At 45.2% G+C, this 19,787-nt stretch overlaps 1 protein-coding gene across 2 annotated transcripts in view; it reads right to left on the minus strand.

Moving 5' to 3' along the window:
* Positions 1 to 5,370: 5,370 nt before the first annotated feature.
* Positions 5,371 to 19,787, minus strand: part of parp3 (poly (ADP-ribose) polymerase family, member 3) — a 34,023-nt gene continuing 19,606 nt past the window's right edge. For both annotated transcript variants that reach the window (XM_060835775.1, XM_060835774.1), the window contains exons 8-11: positions 17,259 to 17,345; positions 12,126 to 12,303; positions 9,579 to 9,725; positions 5,371 to 7,467 (exon numbers count right to left, since the gene is read on the minus strand). In XM_060835775.1, the coding sequence (XP_060691758.1) occupies positions 7,304 to 7,467; positions 9,579 to 9,725; positions 12,126 to 12,303; positions 17,259 to 17,345 (576 nt within the window). In that variant the 3' untranslated portion in view covers positions 5,371 to 7,303. The remainder of the gene's footprint in view (positions 7,468 to 9,578; positions 9,726 to 12,125; positions 12,304 to 17,258; positions 17,346 to 19,787) is intronic.

Here is a 19,787-nt window from a genome sequence, read left to right on the forward strand (position 1 = left end):
AGGTGTGGGAAAGGATGCAGGGTAGGACGCTATGAAACAATGAAAAGGCAAAAAGGAATGGGAATGGAACAAGTGAAGGAACAGTGGATGTGTCTTCAGGCAGTTTTGTACTGAGGGGAATTAGTCCAAGTGTAGAAACAAATCTTGGACCAACAGATCCTTGAACATAACTACCTTCTCTTTCAGCGACTGGAAGGCCTTACCTCTTCAACACTGTGACAGGAGCCCGACGATGGGTGTGAGAGAGAGAGCCCCCATTCCAGCCCCTCTCTGGGATAAGCCACACTTTGCAAGGGAGGAGGGAGTATTTACTGCAGGGGGAAGAGTACAGGAGCACACAGCATTGAGCTAATCATTGCTGCTCTCCACCCAGGTGACCCCTGACCTTCGACCATGTGAGCACCACTTCATTTTGTTACTCATTGACTGACACCACTGCACGGTAGTGGTTCTGATATAAGTGAAAACTTGTTGGGATCATTATCTTGCTTTGAAATAATTCTGCCTGGCCATATTTTACTCATGTCTGAGTTAGGTGACCCACAGCAGTCTAACACACCCAGAGTGCCACACTTGTATTTGACGGAATGGAAAAAAAAAGAGAAAAAGAATGAGTTGCATTTTTTCTTGTGTGTGTATCTTTTCACCAGCTGTAGCAACTCATGGACACCAGCCTTGAGTAGTGAAGTGTCAGCAGAATGGAGGTGGAGGATGGCTGGGTAAGAGCCACACAATCCTTCCTCCAAGTCTGAGCGAGAGAGAGAGAGAGAGAGAGAGAGACAAACAGACAGACAGACAGACAGATAGAGAGAGAGAGAGAGAGAGACAGACAGACAGACAGACAGACAGACAGACAGAGAGACAGAGAGAGAGAGACAGAGAGACACACACACAGAGAGAGCAAGACAGAGAGAGAGAGAAATGAGATGTGCTTAAACCTGCCAAACCATTCCCTCATTAACCTTGACATTGAGCTGTTCCTACTTCCCAGATGCAGGAACGAAAATGAACCACAGTGAGGGGGCATGGAGTGTGTATGGTTTGGCTTTTAAAAGAGGAAAGGGAAGGAGGGGTTGTGCTAATGCCATAGACACCAACATTAACTTTTCAAAGAGACAATTTGGAGGCTCGAAACATGAAGAGTCACTGGCACTGTACCCAAGAGTGGGAGGTGTCAGAACTGCCACCACAACCATGGCAATGGGATCCAAGTCATTGAAAGTCATGAGCTTCATTCAGATGATGCTAAAACAAGCTTTACCAGTGCACACAGAGTTCAAAAATGCATATCATGAAGTTTACAGGTGGTGATAGGGAGAGAGACATTACACAAACAGGGCTTGGCTCTCTCACTGCCATGTCACTGATGTTTGACGTTGAGTTACAGCCAGACATCAGAACTGTATTTGTGATATCGCACTTCTCAAGCCATTCACACTTTTACTGGGCCGACTACCTGTGAACTATCATCATCAGCTTAACATCAACCTTCCCAAGCACCAATCAATGAGTGGGGGAGCAGTGCTGTCCGACTGTCACTGCTCTCCCCTGTGGAGAACCATACAACAGGCTAATGCAGGCTAAGATACTATTGTCAGGTCAGAGAGGAATGCTGAGCTGATTAGAGAGAGCCACACACAATCGATCTTCTCCTATCAGAGCAAAGTGAAATGCAATGAAATGCAGTAAATTGTGTTCGACAAGGTTCCCCATGGGAGACTGATTAGCAAGGTTAGATCTCATGGAATATAGGGAGAACTAGCCATTTGAATACCGAACTGGCTCAAAGGTAGAAGACAAGGGGTGTTGGTGGAGGGTTGTTTTTCAGACTGGAGGCCTGTGACCAGTGGAATGCCACAAGGATCAGTGCTGGGTCCTCTACTTTTTGTCATTTGAATGCGAGCTTAGGAATTACAGTTAGTAACTGTAGTTTGCAGATGACACCAAAATTGGAGGTGTAGTGGACAGCGAAGAAGGTTACCTCAGATTACAACAGGATCTTGACCAGATGGGCCAATGGGCTGAGAAGTGGCAGATGGAGCTTAATTCAGATAAATGCGAGGTGCTGCATTTTGGGAAAGCAAATCTTAGCAGGACTTATACACTTAATGATAACGTCCTAGGGAGTGTTGCTGAATGAAGAGACCTTGGAGTGCAGGTTCATAGCTCCTTGAAAGTGGAGTCGCAGGTAGATAGAATAGTGAAGAAGGCATTTGGTATGTTTTCTTTTATTGACCGGAGTATTGAGTACAGGAGTTGGGAGGTCATGTTGCGGCTGTATAGGACATTGGTTAGGCCACTGTTGGAATATTGCGTGCAATTCTGGTCTCCTTCCTATAGGAAAGATGTTGTGAAACTTGAAAGGGCTCAGAAAAGATTTACAAGGATGTTGCCAGGGTTGGAGGATTTGAGCTATAGGGAGAGGCTGAACAGGCTGGGGCTGATTTCCCTGGAGTGTTGGAGGCTATGGTGTGATGGATAGGATAAATAGCCAAAGTCTTTTCCCTGGGGTGGGGGTATCCAGAGCTAAAGGGCATAGGTTTGGGGTGAGAGGGGAAAGATATAAAAGAGACCAAAGGGGCAACTTTTTCACACACAAGGTGGTACATGTATGGAATGAGCTGCCAGAGGATGTGGTGGAGGCTGGTACAATTGCAACATTTAAAAGGCATTTGGATGGGTATATGAATAGGAAGGGTTTGGAGAGATATGGGCCAGGTGCTGGCAGGTGGGACTAGATTGGGTTGGGATATCTGGTTGGCGTGGACGGGTTGGACCGAAGGGTCTGTTTCCGTGCTGTATATCTCTATGACTCTATGACTCTAAATTGCACTGCACTATTTTGCTCCGTGATTCTTTTGGGTATTTTCTTGTCTTGTCATCAATGACTATGTTAATCACATGATCATTTTGACTAGTTTGTTTCCAAAACTTGGGAACACAAGTTTCTTCAACTCAATTAACAGTGATAACAGCAACCTTTAAAAGAGCTTATTAACATTTTGGGGTGACAGAAGCAATGAGCCAAAGAGCCTCTTCGATACTGTATGAATCAATGATTTAGAAACGTTCCCCTTTCTGCACTGCAAGATTTGAGTGTTCAGTTCAGTGTGCCCACTGCTGAGGAGTAATATTCACATTTGGGGTTGCTAAGTGGCAATTTGTTTTTTGTGCAGTAACCCGGCACTGTAAATAAATATGCAACAGCTCACAAGCTGAACCACACCAGAAAATACACAGGCCCTGAGCAACATAAACAGAGCTGGGCTCAACCACTGCAACCCATTGGGATTATTGTAACATCCAGGTATTAATCTGGTCGTCTTTATGATGTCAGAACATCCAAAAGCAGTTCAAATCCAATCAGTAACTAATGAAACACTCACTGTCATAATGTCAAAACATTGCAGCCAATATGTGCACAGCAAGATTCCACAATGGTAATATCTGATTAAGACATGCTGCAAGGTGGTAAAATACTGGGCTCGTGTGAGATCGTGTACATCGTCTGAACTGCTTGGTTTATCATTTCCACTGAAGGATCAGCACCTCTGACACTGCGGCACTTCCTCAATGCCACACTTCAAGGGCAACCTGGATTATCAGTTCAAGCCTTGCTGTGTGAATTCACCTCGACCTGAATTCGAGGCATTGGTGCTCCCGACTGAGGCACTCTTAGATAATGAGTGCAATGGAAGAAAAGGATGAGACAGAGAAATTAAGAGTTCTAGGCTGGGGGGGCCCAACTCCTAACCCACCCAGAAACCCATACCTGCTCAGCAGGATTCATGAGACTGATGAGAGACTTGTCTGATGAAGTTTAGGCCCATGTTCTCTGGAGTTTAAAAGAATGAGAGCAGATCTAATTGGGCTGCTGAAAGACATTGACAAAGTAGACAGGATGTTGTCTCCTGCGCACCAATCTAGAAGGAGAGGTCAAAGTTTTAGGATAAGGGGCAACAGATGTAAAACAGAGATGAGGAGATTCCAGCCCACGGTGTCTATGAGGAGAAATTACTTCTCGCAAAGGGTGGTGAATTTGTGGGACTCACTCCCCCAGAGTGTGGTGGATGTTGGGACATTGAGTAAATTTAGAGGAGATAACTTTTGATAAATAACTGATTTAAAGGTTATGGAGAGCTGGCAGGAAAGTGAAGGCCAAGATGAGATCAGCCATGATCATATTCAATAGTGCTACAGGCTGGAGGGGCTGAATGGCCGACACCTACTCCTAGCTTGTATGGTATTATGACATACAAGGCAGTATTAAAATAGTATTGGGCTCACTATTAAGGTCACACATGGAGATGGGTCATTAGAATGAAGTCAAGTGGAAGAGAGGGTAATCTTATTAAAACCAGCACCTTCAGGGTGGGGAAGTAGAAACCAAAAGAAACAAAGTACTTGTAATGTGCACTGAAGGTAGGCCCTATTCACAACTTTAACCTTTTTCAAGCTCTTGGACACCAAACAGGTTAATAAGATGGCTGCCATGTCTCAGATGAGGCCTGCATATTCAAGACAAGCTCTGGGGAAGCTCCTAATGAATTAGCCTGGGCGAGGACAGCGATGATACCCCTCTGTGGAATTTTCATCTCTCATGGTTTATGGTTTACTAAAATAAACTACAGATTTTAGGACTTTGTGTCTCCAAATGTGCAACTTGACGAAAAAGTCTGGGAAAGAACCAGTTTAATCACAAATAAGCATGAAGAATCTCAAATCAATGTGTATCAATCATTACAGCATCAGATCATCCCAGATGATGATAAGGGAGTTGATCGAGTTGCTGACCTGACCAAAACTGGCTTCTGGTGCCAAATATTTCATTTTTTTCCCCAAGGACTAGGAAGAGACAGTCAGTGACACTAGGTCAGTTGCTTAGAGGAGCAGTAGAACAAGGCCTTCTCTACAACGTGCAGCAGCTTCCAGGTTTAATTTAACTCATCATCGATCAGTAAAGTGGCTTGACATCCAAACCACAAGTGCCTAGCAGGGGATCTCTGCAAGAATTTAGACTTGATTGTAACCAGCTGATTCTATCCAGGTGTGAAACATCGAGTTTTAAACAAGCCCACAAGAGACTGTTTCTTACAAAGTTGTGCATCATGTGTTTGCGTGCGCATGTGTATGTGCAAGAGAGACAGAGAGCACACGCGCAAGGGAGAGAGAGAGAGCACGCGAGGGAGAATGGGACAAATACAGTTTTCAAATTGATCAGAGTGAATAAAAGAATAAATAATCCTTTTCACTTAAACCCACAAATTGGCCACACACACTTACAGAGCTAAGAAACATACATTTCACTTCTTCAAAAACACACCGATTATGAACTTGAGGATCCAGCAATAATACAAAAGAGGCAGCTCATTCAGTTTAGAGTAGTGCGCAGAATAATAGAATCCTTTAATAGTGCAAACTGGGACTTTCAGGTAAACACAGTGGTAACAATCACCAACCCTGAGGATACAATCTGTTATATCAAAAATCTTCCACAGTGCAAGGTGAATCACAGCTTCCAATAGAGTCACAGGGTCAAGGATAAGAGATTATTCTGTGTCACTCACTCTCTACTAAAGCAACCTCAGTTCAATGCCTTACACAGTGAGCACGTGCTGTCAGATCTACTATTGAAACCCCACTGCCTTTCACAGAGGCCTTTACCACAGTCAGACAAGGCCAATCTTTAACCTTCACCCCTCTCCAGGTAATGGCAGTAGACTGGGGACAGCTTCAGTTTCTGCGACTGAGCCCACAGCAGAAGGAATCTGTTAAGCCACAATCTCAAATGAAGCAGAGGAACCAAACTTTCATTGCGACCAATGTCAAATCACAGACTCCAGTCCAAAGTTGGGCCTGCATTATCCTACCTCCGTTCTACAATGACAAGGTATACTCTTACAGAGGCTTTGAGCAGCCATTACAGTGGTGCACAGCAGATACCAGTTCTCCAGACAAACAGTTGGGTGAGGGACTGCAGGCAGATGGGATCAGTCTGCCATCCAGATGGATTAATTAAAGAGTCAGTCATGTATTTGAATTTCTCATGCAAAAATATTTGCAGCTGAATTCATCTGAATCGTGGGAGAGCAGCACCTCATTCTCCCATTCATACATTTCAATAAATTGCAGGTCTCCTTGAGTCTGTGGGAGTTTGTTAGGGAACGCAGACTGGTTCCTCAGAAAACAACACCATAACCAAGCAGGGTGGGGTGAAACGCATGTCAAATCTGACCGAGAATCCAGCGAGAGGCAAGTTACTCATACTAATGAGGGACATGTCCAGCTTTTATGCTGTCAGCCTACAGTCGGCAAAAGTGATTTTTACCACCATTTCCCAATGTGGTGCAGAATGCATGAGCTAGAGTGGCCCCATCACATCAATGTGGCCCATGAGGGAGGCCTCACCAAGCAAGCTATCAGTTCTGTCAGTTATTCAGTGTGGCCTGGAGAGAGGCATCAGATCTAGGCCTGTCAGTGAGTTACTCAACAGGGCCTGGAGAGAGGCCTAGGGGGTGGGTCTGTCAGTTCGGTGAGTTATCCAGTGTGGCCCAATGAGAGAGGCCTAGACCTGTCAGTTCAGTGAATTACTCAATGTGGTCTGGTGAGAGAGACATAGGGGCTAGGCCTGTCAGTTCAGTGAGTTACTCAGTATGGCCTGGTGAGAGAGGCCTGGGGCTAGGCCTGTCAGTTCAGTGGGTTACTTAGTGGAGCCCGGAGAGACAGGCCCAGAGGCATAGTCTAACAATGAGTCACTCAGTGTGGTCTGGTGAGAGCGGCTTAGCGGCTAGGCCGGTCAGTTCAGGGTGTTTGTCAGTGGAACTTGGTAAGGATTGAGTAGAGTTCGAAGCCTGTCAGTTCTCCTCGTTGCTTAGACACCAACAGCAGTTTTTAGTAAAGGACAAATGGGCCATGGGTTGTAATGCTCCTGTTAGTCATTATACAGTATACCATTTAAAGCCAGCACCAACATGATGCTGATAGTTTCAGTCAATATCTAAGTATAAGGATTACAGTGGCTGCACTGTGGGCTACAATTGAAGTCAAACTGCCTGCTGACTCAATGGAAGAGGACCCCAAAACCTAAAGCACTTCAGGTTCAGTTTCATCTCATATTTTTCAGATAGAAGCTCTTTAAAATTACTACAGTCTGTCATGCATAGAAGCAACAATGGTTAAAGCAGCCAGTGCTAGCATAGTGCAGTGGGGGTAACCAAACCACAGCAGAAAATAAACATGATATTGATCCTTCAGTGAAGGGGACTCGACGCTCCCTGGAAAACGAGTTGGATTCCCATGCTGCTCAGTACTTCACTTGTAACAGATAGCGAAGACGAGCCTGGCTCTCCTTGTAAATGACATACTCGCTCTGGCTAAAGGAGCTTTGCACATTGATATTTACCGGCTTCCCCTGAGGCACCATCACTTTCTTCCCTTCGAGAATGAACTCCTTATCCTGAGAACAATCTGCAAAGGAAAACACAGAACACAAAGAGTTGGGGTTTTCTTCTCCAGTTTTCCACTATTTGACCCTCACCCCAATGCATGAAGAGCTGACTAACGCAGTGGAATATTACATGTACGGGTTTCCAGAAGGCATTTGATAAAGTCTCTCATATGGGACTAGTAGTCAAAGTTGATGCATCAAATGGTTACAGGAAAGCAGCAGGACATTTAGCCCTCAAACTGTACCCCCTGGTTTTAAACCCTTTTACCAAATGGGAACAGCTTTTCGCTACCTATTCTGTCCAAACTCCTCACGATTTTAATGAACTTGATCGGAATCTCCTCTCAACCTTCTCCAGGCTATCCACTTAATTCAACCCTGGAATCATTCTCCTGCATTCTTTCTAATATCCGTGCGTTCCTCTTAAAATGGTGCCCAGACTGGACACAATGCAAGCAAGTTTGGACCAGAGCTTTGCATGGGATGGCATAATTTCCTTACTTTTGTATGTAACGCTGCATGCAAATTCTAGGACATCAAATCGAATTCATTAACTGAGCCTATCCTGCCACCTTCACTGATTTTATCTGCCCAGGTCTGCCTGCTTGCTCACCCTTCTGGACATTTGTACCTCCCTTTTCACTTTTTTCTCCTAAAGTGCACCAAAATGAACCACTTCACACTTCTCTGTATTAAATGTGATCCGTCACCCATCTATCCATTTCACCAACCACTGTACTTTCTTTCCTGAGGTTTGACACCATCCCACTCACTGATCATAGTATTGCCAAGTTCCATGTTGCCTGCAAATTTCAAAATTGTTCCCCATCATGGAAATTGCATATTTCCATTTCACAGAATCCCTAGAGTGTGAAATCACGGTCCATCGATGATCTGAAGAGCATCCCACCCAAGACCCATCCCTTTCCCTATCCCTGTAACCTTGCATTTCCCATGGCTTATCCACTGAGCCTGCACATCTCTGAACACTTTGGACAATTTAATATGGTCAACTAACCTCCACATCTTTGGACTGTGGGAGGAAAGCGGAGCTCCCGGAGGAATGCCACACAGACAGTCGCCAGAGGGTGGAATCGAACCCAGGTCCCTGACGCTGTGAGGCAGCAGCGCTAACCACTGAGCCACTGTGCCGCCCCAAGTCCACTACTGCATTCATCCGTCTTCAGTGATGTCCTCATCCTTGCTTTTCTCATCTCAACATCTACCTTTTCCTGCCTCCTCCTGGCCCATCTCCCCCATGCTAGCCTCTTTAAACTCAATATCACCCAAAAACTCAACTGCTTCTACGCCAGTCTGTTTGCCTCTGCCCTCTGGCCCTGTATTGGCTTGGGCTTATGCAAAGCCTCATTTTTAAAATCTCATCCTTTGTTTTCAAATCTCAGACACCCTCTCCACCTCCCATTCCCATCAGCTCCTCCAGCTCTGCTTCCCTCTGGAGAGAACTGCACTTCTCAGCTTTGAGCCCCTTAAGAATTTGATTTGCTGTTCCCTTCAGTTACCATAACCCTAGGCTGTGAAACTTTTCACAAAAGATGCTTCACTTCTTATTTTTTTACTTAAAGACCCGTGTTAAGAGCTATCTCCCTGACCAAGTTATCTGAATATGTTTTACAATACTTCCGTGACATGCCTTGGGTCATTTGACTTCAAAAGGCATTATATGAATGCAAGTTATTGTTGTTAATCTGGGTGTAGCTACAATACAGCAATGAGATGGGGTAAAATCCACTGGGATCTCTGGATGTTACTAGCATTAGCAGTAAAACTGTACTCTGCCTCTGGATAGGAACTTAATTAAATACAGACACTGAAACCCAGAGACTCAGGAAGTCTCAGACACAATCCAACTCAGCTAGACCCGAGAGCCTTGAATTAGGACAGACACTGCAGGACGGATTGTCAGCCTTGGCTCGATCTCTCAGTCTCCAAGGACCCAGGTTGGATTCAGTCAACAGCCACCGCTCTGTCTACTCAAAACTGACCGATGGGACAGGATCCAGAGGCCAATGATGCTGAGAAGATGACGGAAGAAAAGCATTGCCAAGTTATGGGATAAAGGGGAAAACAGTTGCAGTAGTTGTGGGAGGGGGAATGTGGGGCTGGACATTACCTGGTTCAGTGTTACCACGAGCCACGACACTGTCAAAGCCTTTGGGAGCTGATTTCAAGCGGCTGTTGTCTTGGAAGATATAATGCTCCTTCCCCAGGGCCACTTCCGTCAGGAACATGACGCCAATGCTTTTGGATGTAAAACCAACTACAAGACAGACAAGAATGATCTCAGCACAACGTCAGCTCTGGATCTGCCCAGGAGATAAAACGATAAGCGATCAGAGCATTTGTCTGTTTTTTTTTAAAACTGATGGTGGATTGAAAGCAGCAAATTTCCGACTGAGGGGTAAGAGTGACTCCTGACCCAGACCCAGATTCCTGAGGCCACGAGTTGGCCCACAGTGACAAGAAAGTCAGTATTTCCCTGAACTGATTTTCTCTCTAGGCCAAGCAGGAACCAAATCCCAACATTCTCTTTGTTCCCATCCTTCCACATCAGCACCTCCAGAAGAGGTGCCAGCCAAGGTGACCATGTTCCCAATCAGTCACAGGGGATCACTGCTAGAAGCTACATTTGTTGAGATTAACAGAGATCAGGTCAACTCTGTGGTGGCTCACACAGTCAAATATCCCACTGACCTCCACATTTAGAAAATCCGTTCCTTTTGTCATCAAATCATGGAAACACTCAGCACAGGGAAAGGGATTCCAGCCCACGGTGTCTATGAGAAAGACATCTGACTAGTTTTACCTTCTATCCTTTCCCCACAATAAAAACTTTCACCTTGCAAGTATTTATTAAATTCCCTTTTGAAAGTTATTACGGACCTTTTTTTTGCCCCATCACCGTTTCAAACTGCAGATCCAACAGCTCAATGTATACTTTTCACCTTCTTTTGCCAACAGTTTAACCCTGTCTCCTCTGGTTACAGAGTCTACCTGCAAACTTTTTCTCCTTATTTATTTTCATCACCAGTTCCCCTGATTTTGAACTCCTCTACTAAACCTGTCCTTGAGCTTTCTCTGCTCGCAGGAAAACCCCAGCTTCTCCTGTCTCAGTGTGACTGAAATCTGTCTCCTCTAGTACACAGAATAGAAATTCCTCCTTATCTTTGTCTTAACTGAGTGACCCCTTACTCTGAGGTCATACCTTCTGGTCCTAGATGGTTGCATAAGGGGAAATAACCCTTATGCATCTACCCTGTCAAGTCCCCTCAGAATCTTCTACGTTTCAAGAAGGCCACCACAGTCTTGTATATTTTAAGGACTTTGGGCCCAATTTACTCAATCTCTCCTCGTTCAGATATTCCCTCCATGCTTGGGATCAGCTTAGCGACCCTTCTCCAGACTGCCTCCAAAGCCAGTAGATCTTTCCTTAGATAAGGAGCATAAAACTCTTCACACACTACTCAAACTGTGATCAATCTGGTGCCTTGTATAGTTTTAGCAAGACTTCCTTATGTTTACCAAAAGCAAATAAAGAAATTGCTGCAGAAACTCAGCAGATCTGGCATCAAATGTGGAGAGAGAAAAACATGGTTAACATTTTGAATCTGTTGTAACTCATCTTCAGAACTGAAAGGTGTTGGAATATAGGTAATATTAAACTTTTTGGCGTAGGAAGAGGATAGGCAGTGTAGAGGGGCAATGTAAAAGATATAGGGTTTGTGAATGGTGGAGGAAGAAGGTAAAAGATGTGAAATGGGTGTACATTGAGGTGCAAAAGGAAGAGAGAATCGGTCGTCTCTAATAAGTACAAAGTAAACAAAACAAGCAAAACAAGGCTGTGGTGGTGAGTGGGAGAGAATGTAAGAAAAACAGAACAAACAAATGTGGTCAATTTCCGGAGTTTTGGAATTCAATGTCAAGACCTTAATGCCCAAGTGGAAAATGGGGTGATGTACCTGGTTTTGGAACATTGCAACAAGCCCAGGACAGAAATGCTAGTGTGAGAGCAAGATTGTTTTTTTTAAAAATGCCAAGCGACTGAAACATCGGGCTCATTCCTGTGGATGAAGCAGAGCTGTCTCACACAGTGGTCACTCAGACTGCGTTCGGTCTCATCAGTATAAATGAGACTGCATTGGGAACAGCGAATGCTGTAAACTAGATTGAAAGGAGTACAAATGAAACATTGCTACACCTCCAAAGGTATGTTTGGACAGTGGGAGGGAGGAGGTAAATGGGCAAGTGTTACACCTTCTATGATAGTATGGGAAGGTGCCATGGCGGAGCGAGGAAGTGTTAGGAGCGATGGAGGAATGGAGCAGTGTGTCATGGAGGGAATAATTCTCATAGAAGGCTGAGGGTCGAGGGGAAGGGAAGATGCATATGGTGATGGCACTCAGCCTGGAAGTGGTGCAGGCTGATCCTTTGAATGCAGAGTTGGGGAAGTTGATAGTGAGGGATAAAGGGAATCCTCTCACTGATCTGGGTGGGAGAGGAAGGCGTGAGGGCAGAGGTGAGAGAGATGGGTCAGACAAGACTGAGGGCTCTGTCAATGACAACGAGGCTGAGGTAAAATCACAGTCATGTCAGAGGCATCGTCAGAATAGAAACCTATTCTGGCGATCAGGACAACACACAGTCAGGTTGCTTCAATTACCGTATCCTGCTGACTTGCTGTTTTCCGATGCAAAATAGATTCCACACCCCACGCGCCCTCCCGAGTGTGGCATGATACGCAGGCCTGTTTTCAGAATGGCAGCAACAACTGCAATGTTAGTCCCATGCCACAGGAGGCGCCGGTTCTCAATGTTATCGTGAGACTTGAACCGTGACCCCTAGAAACACACCAAGAATCTGCATTAGTGTCTGGCTAGCACCTCAACCTGGTAGCACTGACTCATCCATTCCACCGGCATTGTTCTTTTCCTCATCTTTCGGCATTGTGCTCAGCAATGGATCACCATAACTCCATCTGCTTAGGACAGGGACAGCATGGGGTTAGATACAGAGTAAAGCTTCCTCTACTCTATCCCCCATCGAATACTCCCAGTCCAGGGACAGCATGGGGTTAGTAAAGATCCCATTGCACTGTTTACATTCAACACTCCCACTATAAAACTGACTGCACTCGTTACTGGGAGCTGCCAGACTTAGGAGCTTTTAAGAAACTAAATTCTCGGTGGTTAATTCCTCTCCAGCTGCCCGGTTAAAGGTGCTTTACTCTGAGCTTGAACTAAGTACTGTTTTAACAGCCTAGATAAGGGCTGTTTGGCAGTGGCTGCTTGAAGGCTCGGTGACGTTTGTTTAATGGTTTAAATTTGAAGTTTTTTTTTTAGAAAAGCGTGGAGCGGACCCGGAAGCTGGTGTAGCACAAGCTTACCCGGGTAAGTTGTTTTCCTATAAAGGCGCGCAGGATCATTTGGGAGGCAGAGGGGGTCATAGATCGGAGCTTTAGGGAAGTAGTAACTCCAAAGATTGTAGGCAGATGGGTGACAGTGAGGGGGACTGGGAGGAAGCAGCCAGTGCCGGGACCCCCTGCAGCCATTCCCCTCAAGAACAAGTATACCGTTTTGGATACTTGTGGGGGGGGACGACTTACCAGGGGTAAGCAATGGGGTTCAGGCCTCTGGCACGGAGCCTATCCCTGTTGCTCAGAAGGGAAGGGTGGAGAAGAATAGAGCAATAGTTATTGGAGACTCGATAGTTCGGGGCACAGATAGGCGGTTTTGTGGGGGCGAGAGAGACTCACGTTTGGTATGTTGCCTCCCAGGTGCAAGGGTACGTGATGTCTCTGATCGTGTTTCCGGGTCCTTAAGGGGGAGGGGGAGCAGCCCGAAGTCGTGGTCCACATTGGCACCAACGGCATAGGTAGGAAGAGGGATGAGGATGTTAGGCAGGCTTTCAGGGAGCTAGGTTGGAAGCTCAGAGTTAGAACAAACAGACTTGTTGTCTCTGGTTTGTTACCCGTGCCACGTGATAGAGAGTCGAGGAATAGGGAGAGAGAGCAGTTAAATGCGTGGCTACAGGGATGGTGCAGGAGGGAGGGATTCCAGTTTCTGGATAACTGGGGTTCTTTCTGGGGAAGGTGGGACCTCTATAAACAGGATGGTCTACACCTGAACCTGAGGGGCACCAGTATCCTTGGGGGGAGGTTTGCTAGTGCTCTTTCGGGGGGTTTAAACTAACTCTGCAGGGGCATGGGAACCTAGACTGTAGATTTAGGGTGCAGGACCTGGAGTGTAGAGAGGTTAGGAACCAGGCATCAATCTCGAAGGAGGGTGCCTGTAAACAGGAAGGTGGCTTGAAGTGTGTATACTTCAGTGCAAGAAGTATACGAAATAAGGTAGGTGAACTTGCAGTGTGGGTTGGTACTTGGGAGTTCGATGTTGTGGCTATTACGGAGACATGGGTAGAACAGGGACAAGATTGGTTGTTGCAGGTTCCAGGGTTTAAATGTTTTAGTAAGTCAGAGGTGGGGGTAAAAGAGGGAGAGGTGTGGCATTGCTTGTCAAAGATAGTATTACAGCAGTGGAAAGGACGATGGATGAAGACTCGCCATCTGAGGTAGTTTGGGCTGAGCTTAGAAATAGGAAAGGTGAGGTCACCCTGTTAGGAGTTTTCTACAGGCCTCCTGATAGTCCTAGAGACGTAGAAGAAAGGATTGCGAGGATGATTCAGGAGAAGAGTGAAAGTAATAGGGTGGTTGTTATGGGGGACTTTAACTTTCCAGATAGTGACTGGGAAAGCTATAGCTCGAGTACGTTAGATGGGTCGGTGTTTGACCAATGTGTGCAGGAGGGTTTCCTGACACAATATGTAGACAGGCCAACAAGAGGTGAGGCCATACTGGATTTGGTTCTGGGTAACGAACCAGGCCAGGTGTTAGAATTGGAGGTAGGTGAGCACTTTGGGGACAGTGACCACAATTCGGTGACTTTTACTCTAGTGATGGAGAGGGATAAGTGTGCACTACAGGGCAAGAGTTATAGCTGGGTGCAGGGAAATTATGATGCGGTGAGGCATGACTTAGGATGCCTGGCTTGGAAAAGTAGGCTTCAAGGGAAGGGTGCAATCGATATGTGGAGCTTGTTCAAGGAGCAACTACTGAGTGTCCTTGATTAGTATGTACCTGTCAGGCAGGGAGGAAAGAGTCGTGTGAGGGAGCCGTGGTTTAATAAGGAATTGGAATCCCTTGTTAAAGGGAAGAGGGCGGCCTATGTAAAGATGAGGCGTGAAGGTTCAATTGGGGCGATTGAGAGTTATAAGTTAGCCAGGAAGGATCTAAAGAGAGAGCTAAGAGCAGCAAGGAGTGGACATGAAAAGCCCTTGGTTGATAGGATTAAGGAAAACCCAAAGGCTTTCTATAGGTATGTCAAGAATAAAAGGATGACTAGGGTAGGAATAGGTCCCGTCAAGGACAGTAGTGGGAAGTTGCGTGTGGAGGCTGAAGAAATTGGGGAGACACTGAATGAATACTTTTCGTTCAGGAACAGGACATTGTTGCCGATGTGAATATTGAGTCACAATTAATTAGAATGGATGGCTTTGAGATATGTAGGGAAGAGGTGTTGGAAATTCTGGAAAGGGTGAATGTAGATAAGTCCCCTGGGCCTGATGGCATTTATTCTAGGATTCTCTGGGAAGCAAGGGAGGAGATTGCAGAGCCATTGGCCTTGATTTTTATGTCCTCGTTGTCTACAGGAATAGTGCCAGAAGACTGGAGGATAGCAAATGTGGTTCCCTTGTTCAAAAAGGGGAGTAGGGATAACCCTAGTAACTATAGGCCGGTGAGTCTTACCTCTGTTGTGGGCAAAGTCTTAGAGAGAATTGTAAGGGATAGGATTTATGAACATCTGGATAGGAATAATGTGATCAAGGATAGTCAGCATGGTTTTGTGAAGGGCCGGTCGTGCCTCACAAACCTTATTGAATTCTTTGAGAAGGTGACTAAGGAGGTGGATGAGGGTAAAGCGGTTGATGTGGTGTATATGGATTTTAGTAAGGCGTTTGATAAGGTTCCCCATGGTAGGCTACTGCAAAAAATACGGAGGTATGGCATTGAGGGGGAGTTGGAGGTTTAGATTAGGAATTGGCTGGCTGGAAGAAGACAGAGGGTAGTAGTTGAAGGTAAAGGTTCATCTTGGAGTGCAGTTTCCAGCAGTGTTCCGCAAGGATCTGTTTTGGGACCATTGCGGTTTGTCATTTTTATAAATGACCTGGAGGAGGGGCTAGAAGGTTGGGTGAGCAAGTTTGCGGATGATACGAAAGTCGGTGGAGATGTTGACAGTGAGGAAGGATGTGGCAGGTTACAGCGGGATATAGATAAGCTGCAGAGCTGGGCAGAAAGGTGGCAAATGGAGTTCAATGTAGCTAAGTGTGAAGTGATTCACTTTGGTAAGACTAACAAGAAGATGGAGTACTGGGCGAATGGTCGGATACTTGGTAGTGTGGATGAGCAGAGGAATCTTGGTGTCCATGTACACAGATCTCTGAAAGTTGCCACCCAGGTAAATAGTGCTGTGAAGAAGGCATATGGTGTACTGGCTTTTATTGGTAGAGGAATTGAGTTCCAGAGACCTGAGGTCATGTTGCAGTTGTATAAGACTCTGGTGCGGCTGCATCTGGAGTATTGTGTGCAGTTTTGGTCGCCATACTATAGGAAGGATGTGGAGGCACAGGAACGGGTGCAGAGGAGGTTTACCAGGATGTTGCCTGGTATGGTAGGAAGATCGTATGAGGAAAGGCTGAGGCACTTGGGGCTGTTTTCATTGGAGAAAAGAAGGTTTAGGGTGACTTGATAGAAGTGTACAAGATGATTAGGTGTTTAGATAGGGTTGACCATGAGAACTTTTTTTCCACGTATGGAGTCAGCTATTACGAGGAGGCATAGCTTTAAATTAAGGGGTGGTAGATATAGGACAGATGTTAGGGGTAGATTCTTTACTCAGCGAGTCGTGAGTTCATGGAATGCCCTGCCAGTAGCAGTGGTGGACTCTCCCTCTTTATGGGCATTTAAACGGGCATTGGATAAACATATGGAGGATAGTGGGCTAGTGTAGGTTAGGTGGGCTTGGATCGGCGCAATATCGAGGGCCGAAGGGCCTGTACTGCGCTGTATTTTTCTATGTTCTATGGCGTATTCAATTAGTGGCAAGTGTCTATTTTAGATTTCTTACCAGTTTGCAGAGACTAGTTTCCACCAGTACAACCGATTTATTTACAAGTTTAAACCATCTTGACAATAACAAACTGGCTACACCTGTGCTCACAGCTCAGCATTGGTGGTGTCCATTTACTGTGCTCAGAGTCCACATCTAGGCATAACCAGCTATGCACATTGTTCAGTTCCCAGATTCTCACAATCAAACACAGAACAACTGAACATGATAGATAGAGTCAGCTCACAGACAGTCAGTCTAACTGAGTTGTGGCTCCTTTTGTCTCTTGACCATGCTCCTTTCACGTGTTCACCTTCAAAGAGTTAACCCTGTTTCTCTCTACATACCATGTCCTGTTAAACTAGTGTCTGATTGATTTGATTTTGTTCTGGAAATCTAGCATGCCTCGTGTCTTTCTTTCCCTTCTGTCTTGTTGGGTCACAGTTGTTACATTTGCCTCTGGTGTCCTCTGGTATCAGCCCAGTCTAGAGAGCAAGCAGCGATGACCCTTGGCTGCAGTCCCCTCCATTGATCTGTGTGTGCCTTCAATTCACTCTCTGTCTGACGACAGCGACTGTCATAGCACAAATACCATGTCTGATCAAAGACATCTGCTCTGCCTGCAAACCTACCTCTCCATCCCGGTTCAATTTCCAAACGTGGATAATTTTCACTGGTCTGTAGCTGGATCCAGTCGCATCCACGTATTTCTTTATCATCTGTAAGAACAAAGAAGTTGAATGGGTGCCACTAGAGGAAGGGGAAGCTGGATAGAATTGAGTGGAGGGTGGTGCTGGGTCGGGACTGATTACAATGGAAGGAATTCGCCTCGTCCTCTGTTAAAAAGGCCAGGACAAGGAGGCTGCAGAGACTGAGAGAGATACAGGATAGTGTCTGGGATTAACTGTGTGATTGGGAAAACTGCTGGCTAGCATTGCTCATCTGAGTGAAGAGACAAGCTCTTGGTGGTCTTCAAACTCACCCAATCCAGCTTGCAAACAAGACCGAACAGCACTGAAGATACTTTGTGAGAAAGCCCAGGCTGTTTTTTAACCTCGTTCCCTCTGCCCCGGTGCTGAGAAGGGATGTGTTGCAAAGTTGAGGGATCAGAGAAGAACCCCCACCCTCCTCCCTCCCAACAAGGTTAGAATGGTCTGGGCTAAACCATGTGAAATCCTGCTGGAGCTGAAGTGGGACTGGACTAGAGATTGTTCGGTCTATAATGTCAAACTCTAGCATTATAGTGAGGAACAATGTTTGTGAAGTGAGAAATTAATTTCAGACAACGAGTAGCAGTATCAAGTGCTCCCAGGACAGCCATAGCAATCTGGAAAACAGACTGCAGTTTCAGCTTTAAAGCAGACTAAAAATTCCCAAAGGGTGTAGTTGCATTGACTTCACTCTAAATGGTGCAGGGCAGGGAGGGATGAGAGTGGGCAGTGATGGGAATCTAAATTAGATATCTAAGCAAACATGCTCAAAGTTAAACCTTGGGCTTTGTCTCTGGTAATTACTGACACAAACGAAATTCCATACATTGGTCCCAGTCAATTAAACAAAACAAATGTTCATCCAGCTCCTTTCGTAACCACTGAATGATTCAATGACTTTACCACAACGAGGTCCCTTTAGTGTTGTCACTGTTGCAATGTAGGAAATGCAGCAGTTAATATACACACAGCAAGTTTCCAAAATACCACTGTGAAAAAACAGCAGATCATCTGCACTGTGTGGTGTAAAGTGGAAGATAAATATTGACAAAGAAAGCAAGAAGAAATACCCTTGCTGTCTTTAAAATAGTGCCAGATCATCCTTTATCGGCACTTGGGAGGACAGACACTATCTCTGTTTATTTATTATTCTAAAACTCTTTGGATTCAGGGAAGGTTCTTTTAGTTTGGAAAATAGCCCATTTATTCAAATAGGGTGGGAGGCAGACAACAGGAAACTACAGGGCAGATAGCTTAACATCTGTCAGAGAGAAAATGTTCAGAGTTATTATTTAAATGTCGGCATGGATAGAAGATTGGCTTGTAAACAGGAAGCCAACAGTAGAAATAAGTGGGTCTTTTCTCAGGCTGGTAGGATGACACAAGTGATCTGCTACATGGAATGGTGCTGGGTCCTTAACTCTTTATTTGGATGAAGGGAAAGAAGGTATGGTAGCTAAAGTTGTGAATGACACAAAGATTGTTACCACGATGTGGAGGTGCCGGTATTAGACTGGGCTAGACAAAATAATCTTTTGCTATAAATTCTATGTGTTATGATCCTGCTCCACAGCTACCTGATGAAGGTGCAGCGCTCCAAAAGCTAGTACTTCCAAATAAACATGTTGGACTGGTGTTGTGTGATTTTTAACAAAAATTGTTGGGAAAACAAGTTGTGGAGCACACATAAGGAGCCCATAATAGATATAAGAAGGTTACGCAAGTGGACAAAGATGTGGCAAATGGAGTAAATTGTAAGAAAGTGTGAAATTGTCCATTTGGCAGAAAGAAAAGTATGTTATCTGAATGGTGAGAGGTTGCAGAGCTCCGAGGCACAAAGAGATCTGGATATTCTAGTTAATGAATCAGACAGGTTAGGATGCAGGTACAGCAAGTAATCAACTCAGCTCATAAACCTTCGTGATTTATTACAAGGAGAATTGAATATGTGTATTCCTTTGGTTATAAAGGGCATTGGTAAGACTGCACCTGAAGCGCATTCTTATGGAAGGATGTTAATGTGTTAGACATAGTTCAGAGAAGGTTTGCTAGACTAGTGCCTGGAATGTGCAGCTTGCCTTATGAGGAAAGCCAAGATAGACAAGGTCTATATCCTCTGCAGGTTAGAAAAAATCAAAGGTGAGTTAATTTAAACATACAACATCCTACAGGGAGTAGACCAGATGAATGTTGAAAGGGGGTTTCCTTTTTTAGGAGAATCTAGAACCAGGGGTCATTATTTAAAAATAAGTGTGCCCCCATTTAAAACAGAGATATATTTTTATACTAAGAGGCGATGAATGTAAAATCTTTAAATATTCTTAAGGCAGAGGTAGATAGATTCTTGATGGCCAAGGGGATGAAGGATGATCAGAATGTAGAGTTAAGGTTAAAACCAGATCAGCCATGATCTTATTGAATAGTGGAGCAGGCTCAAAGGGCTGAATGGCC

Source organism: Hemiscyllium ocellatum, chromosome 14, assembly GCF_020745735.1.
Source record: "Hemiscyllium ocellatum isolate sHemOce1 chromosome 14, sHemOce1.pat.X.cur, whole genome shotgun sequence".
In the NCBI taxonomy this organism is placed as follows: Eukaryota; Metazoa; Chordata; class Chondrichthyes; order Orectolobiformes; family Hemiscylliidae; genus Hemiscyllium; species Hemiscyllium ocellatum.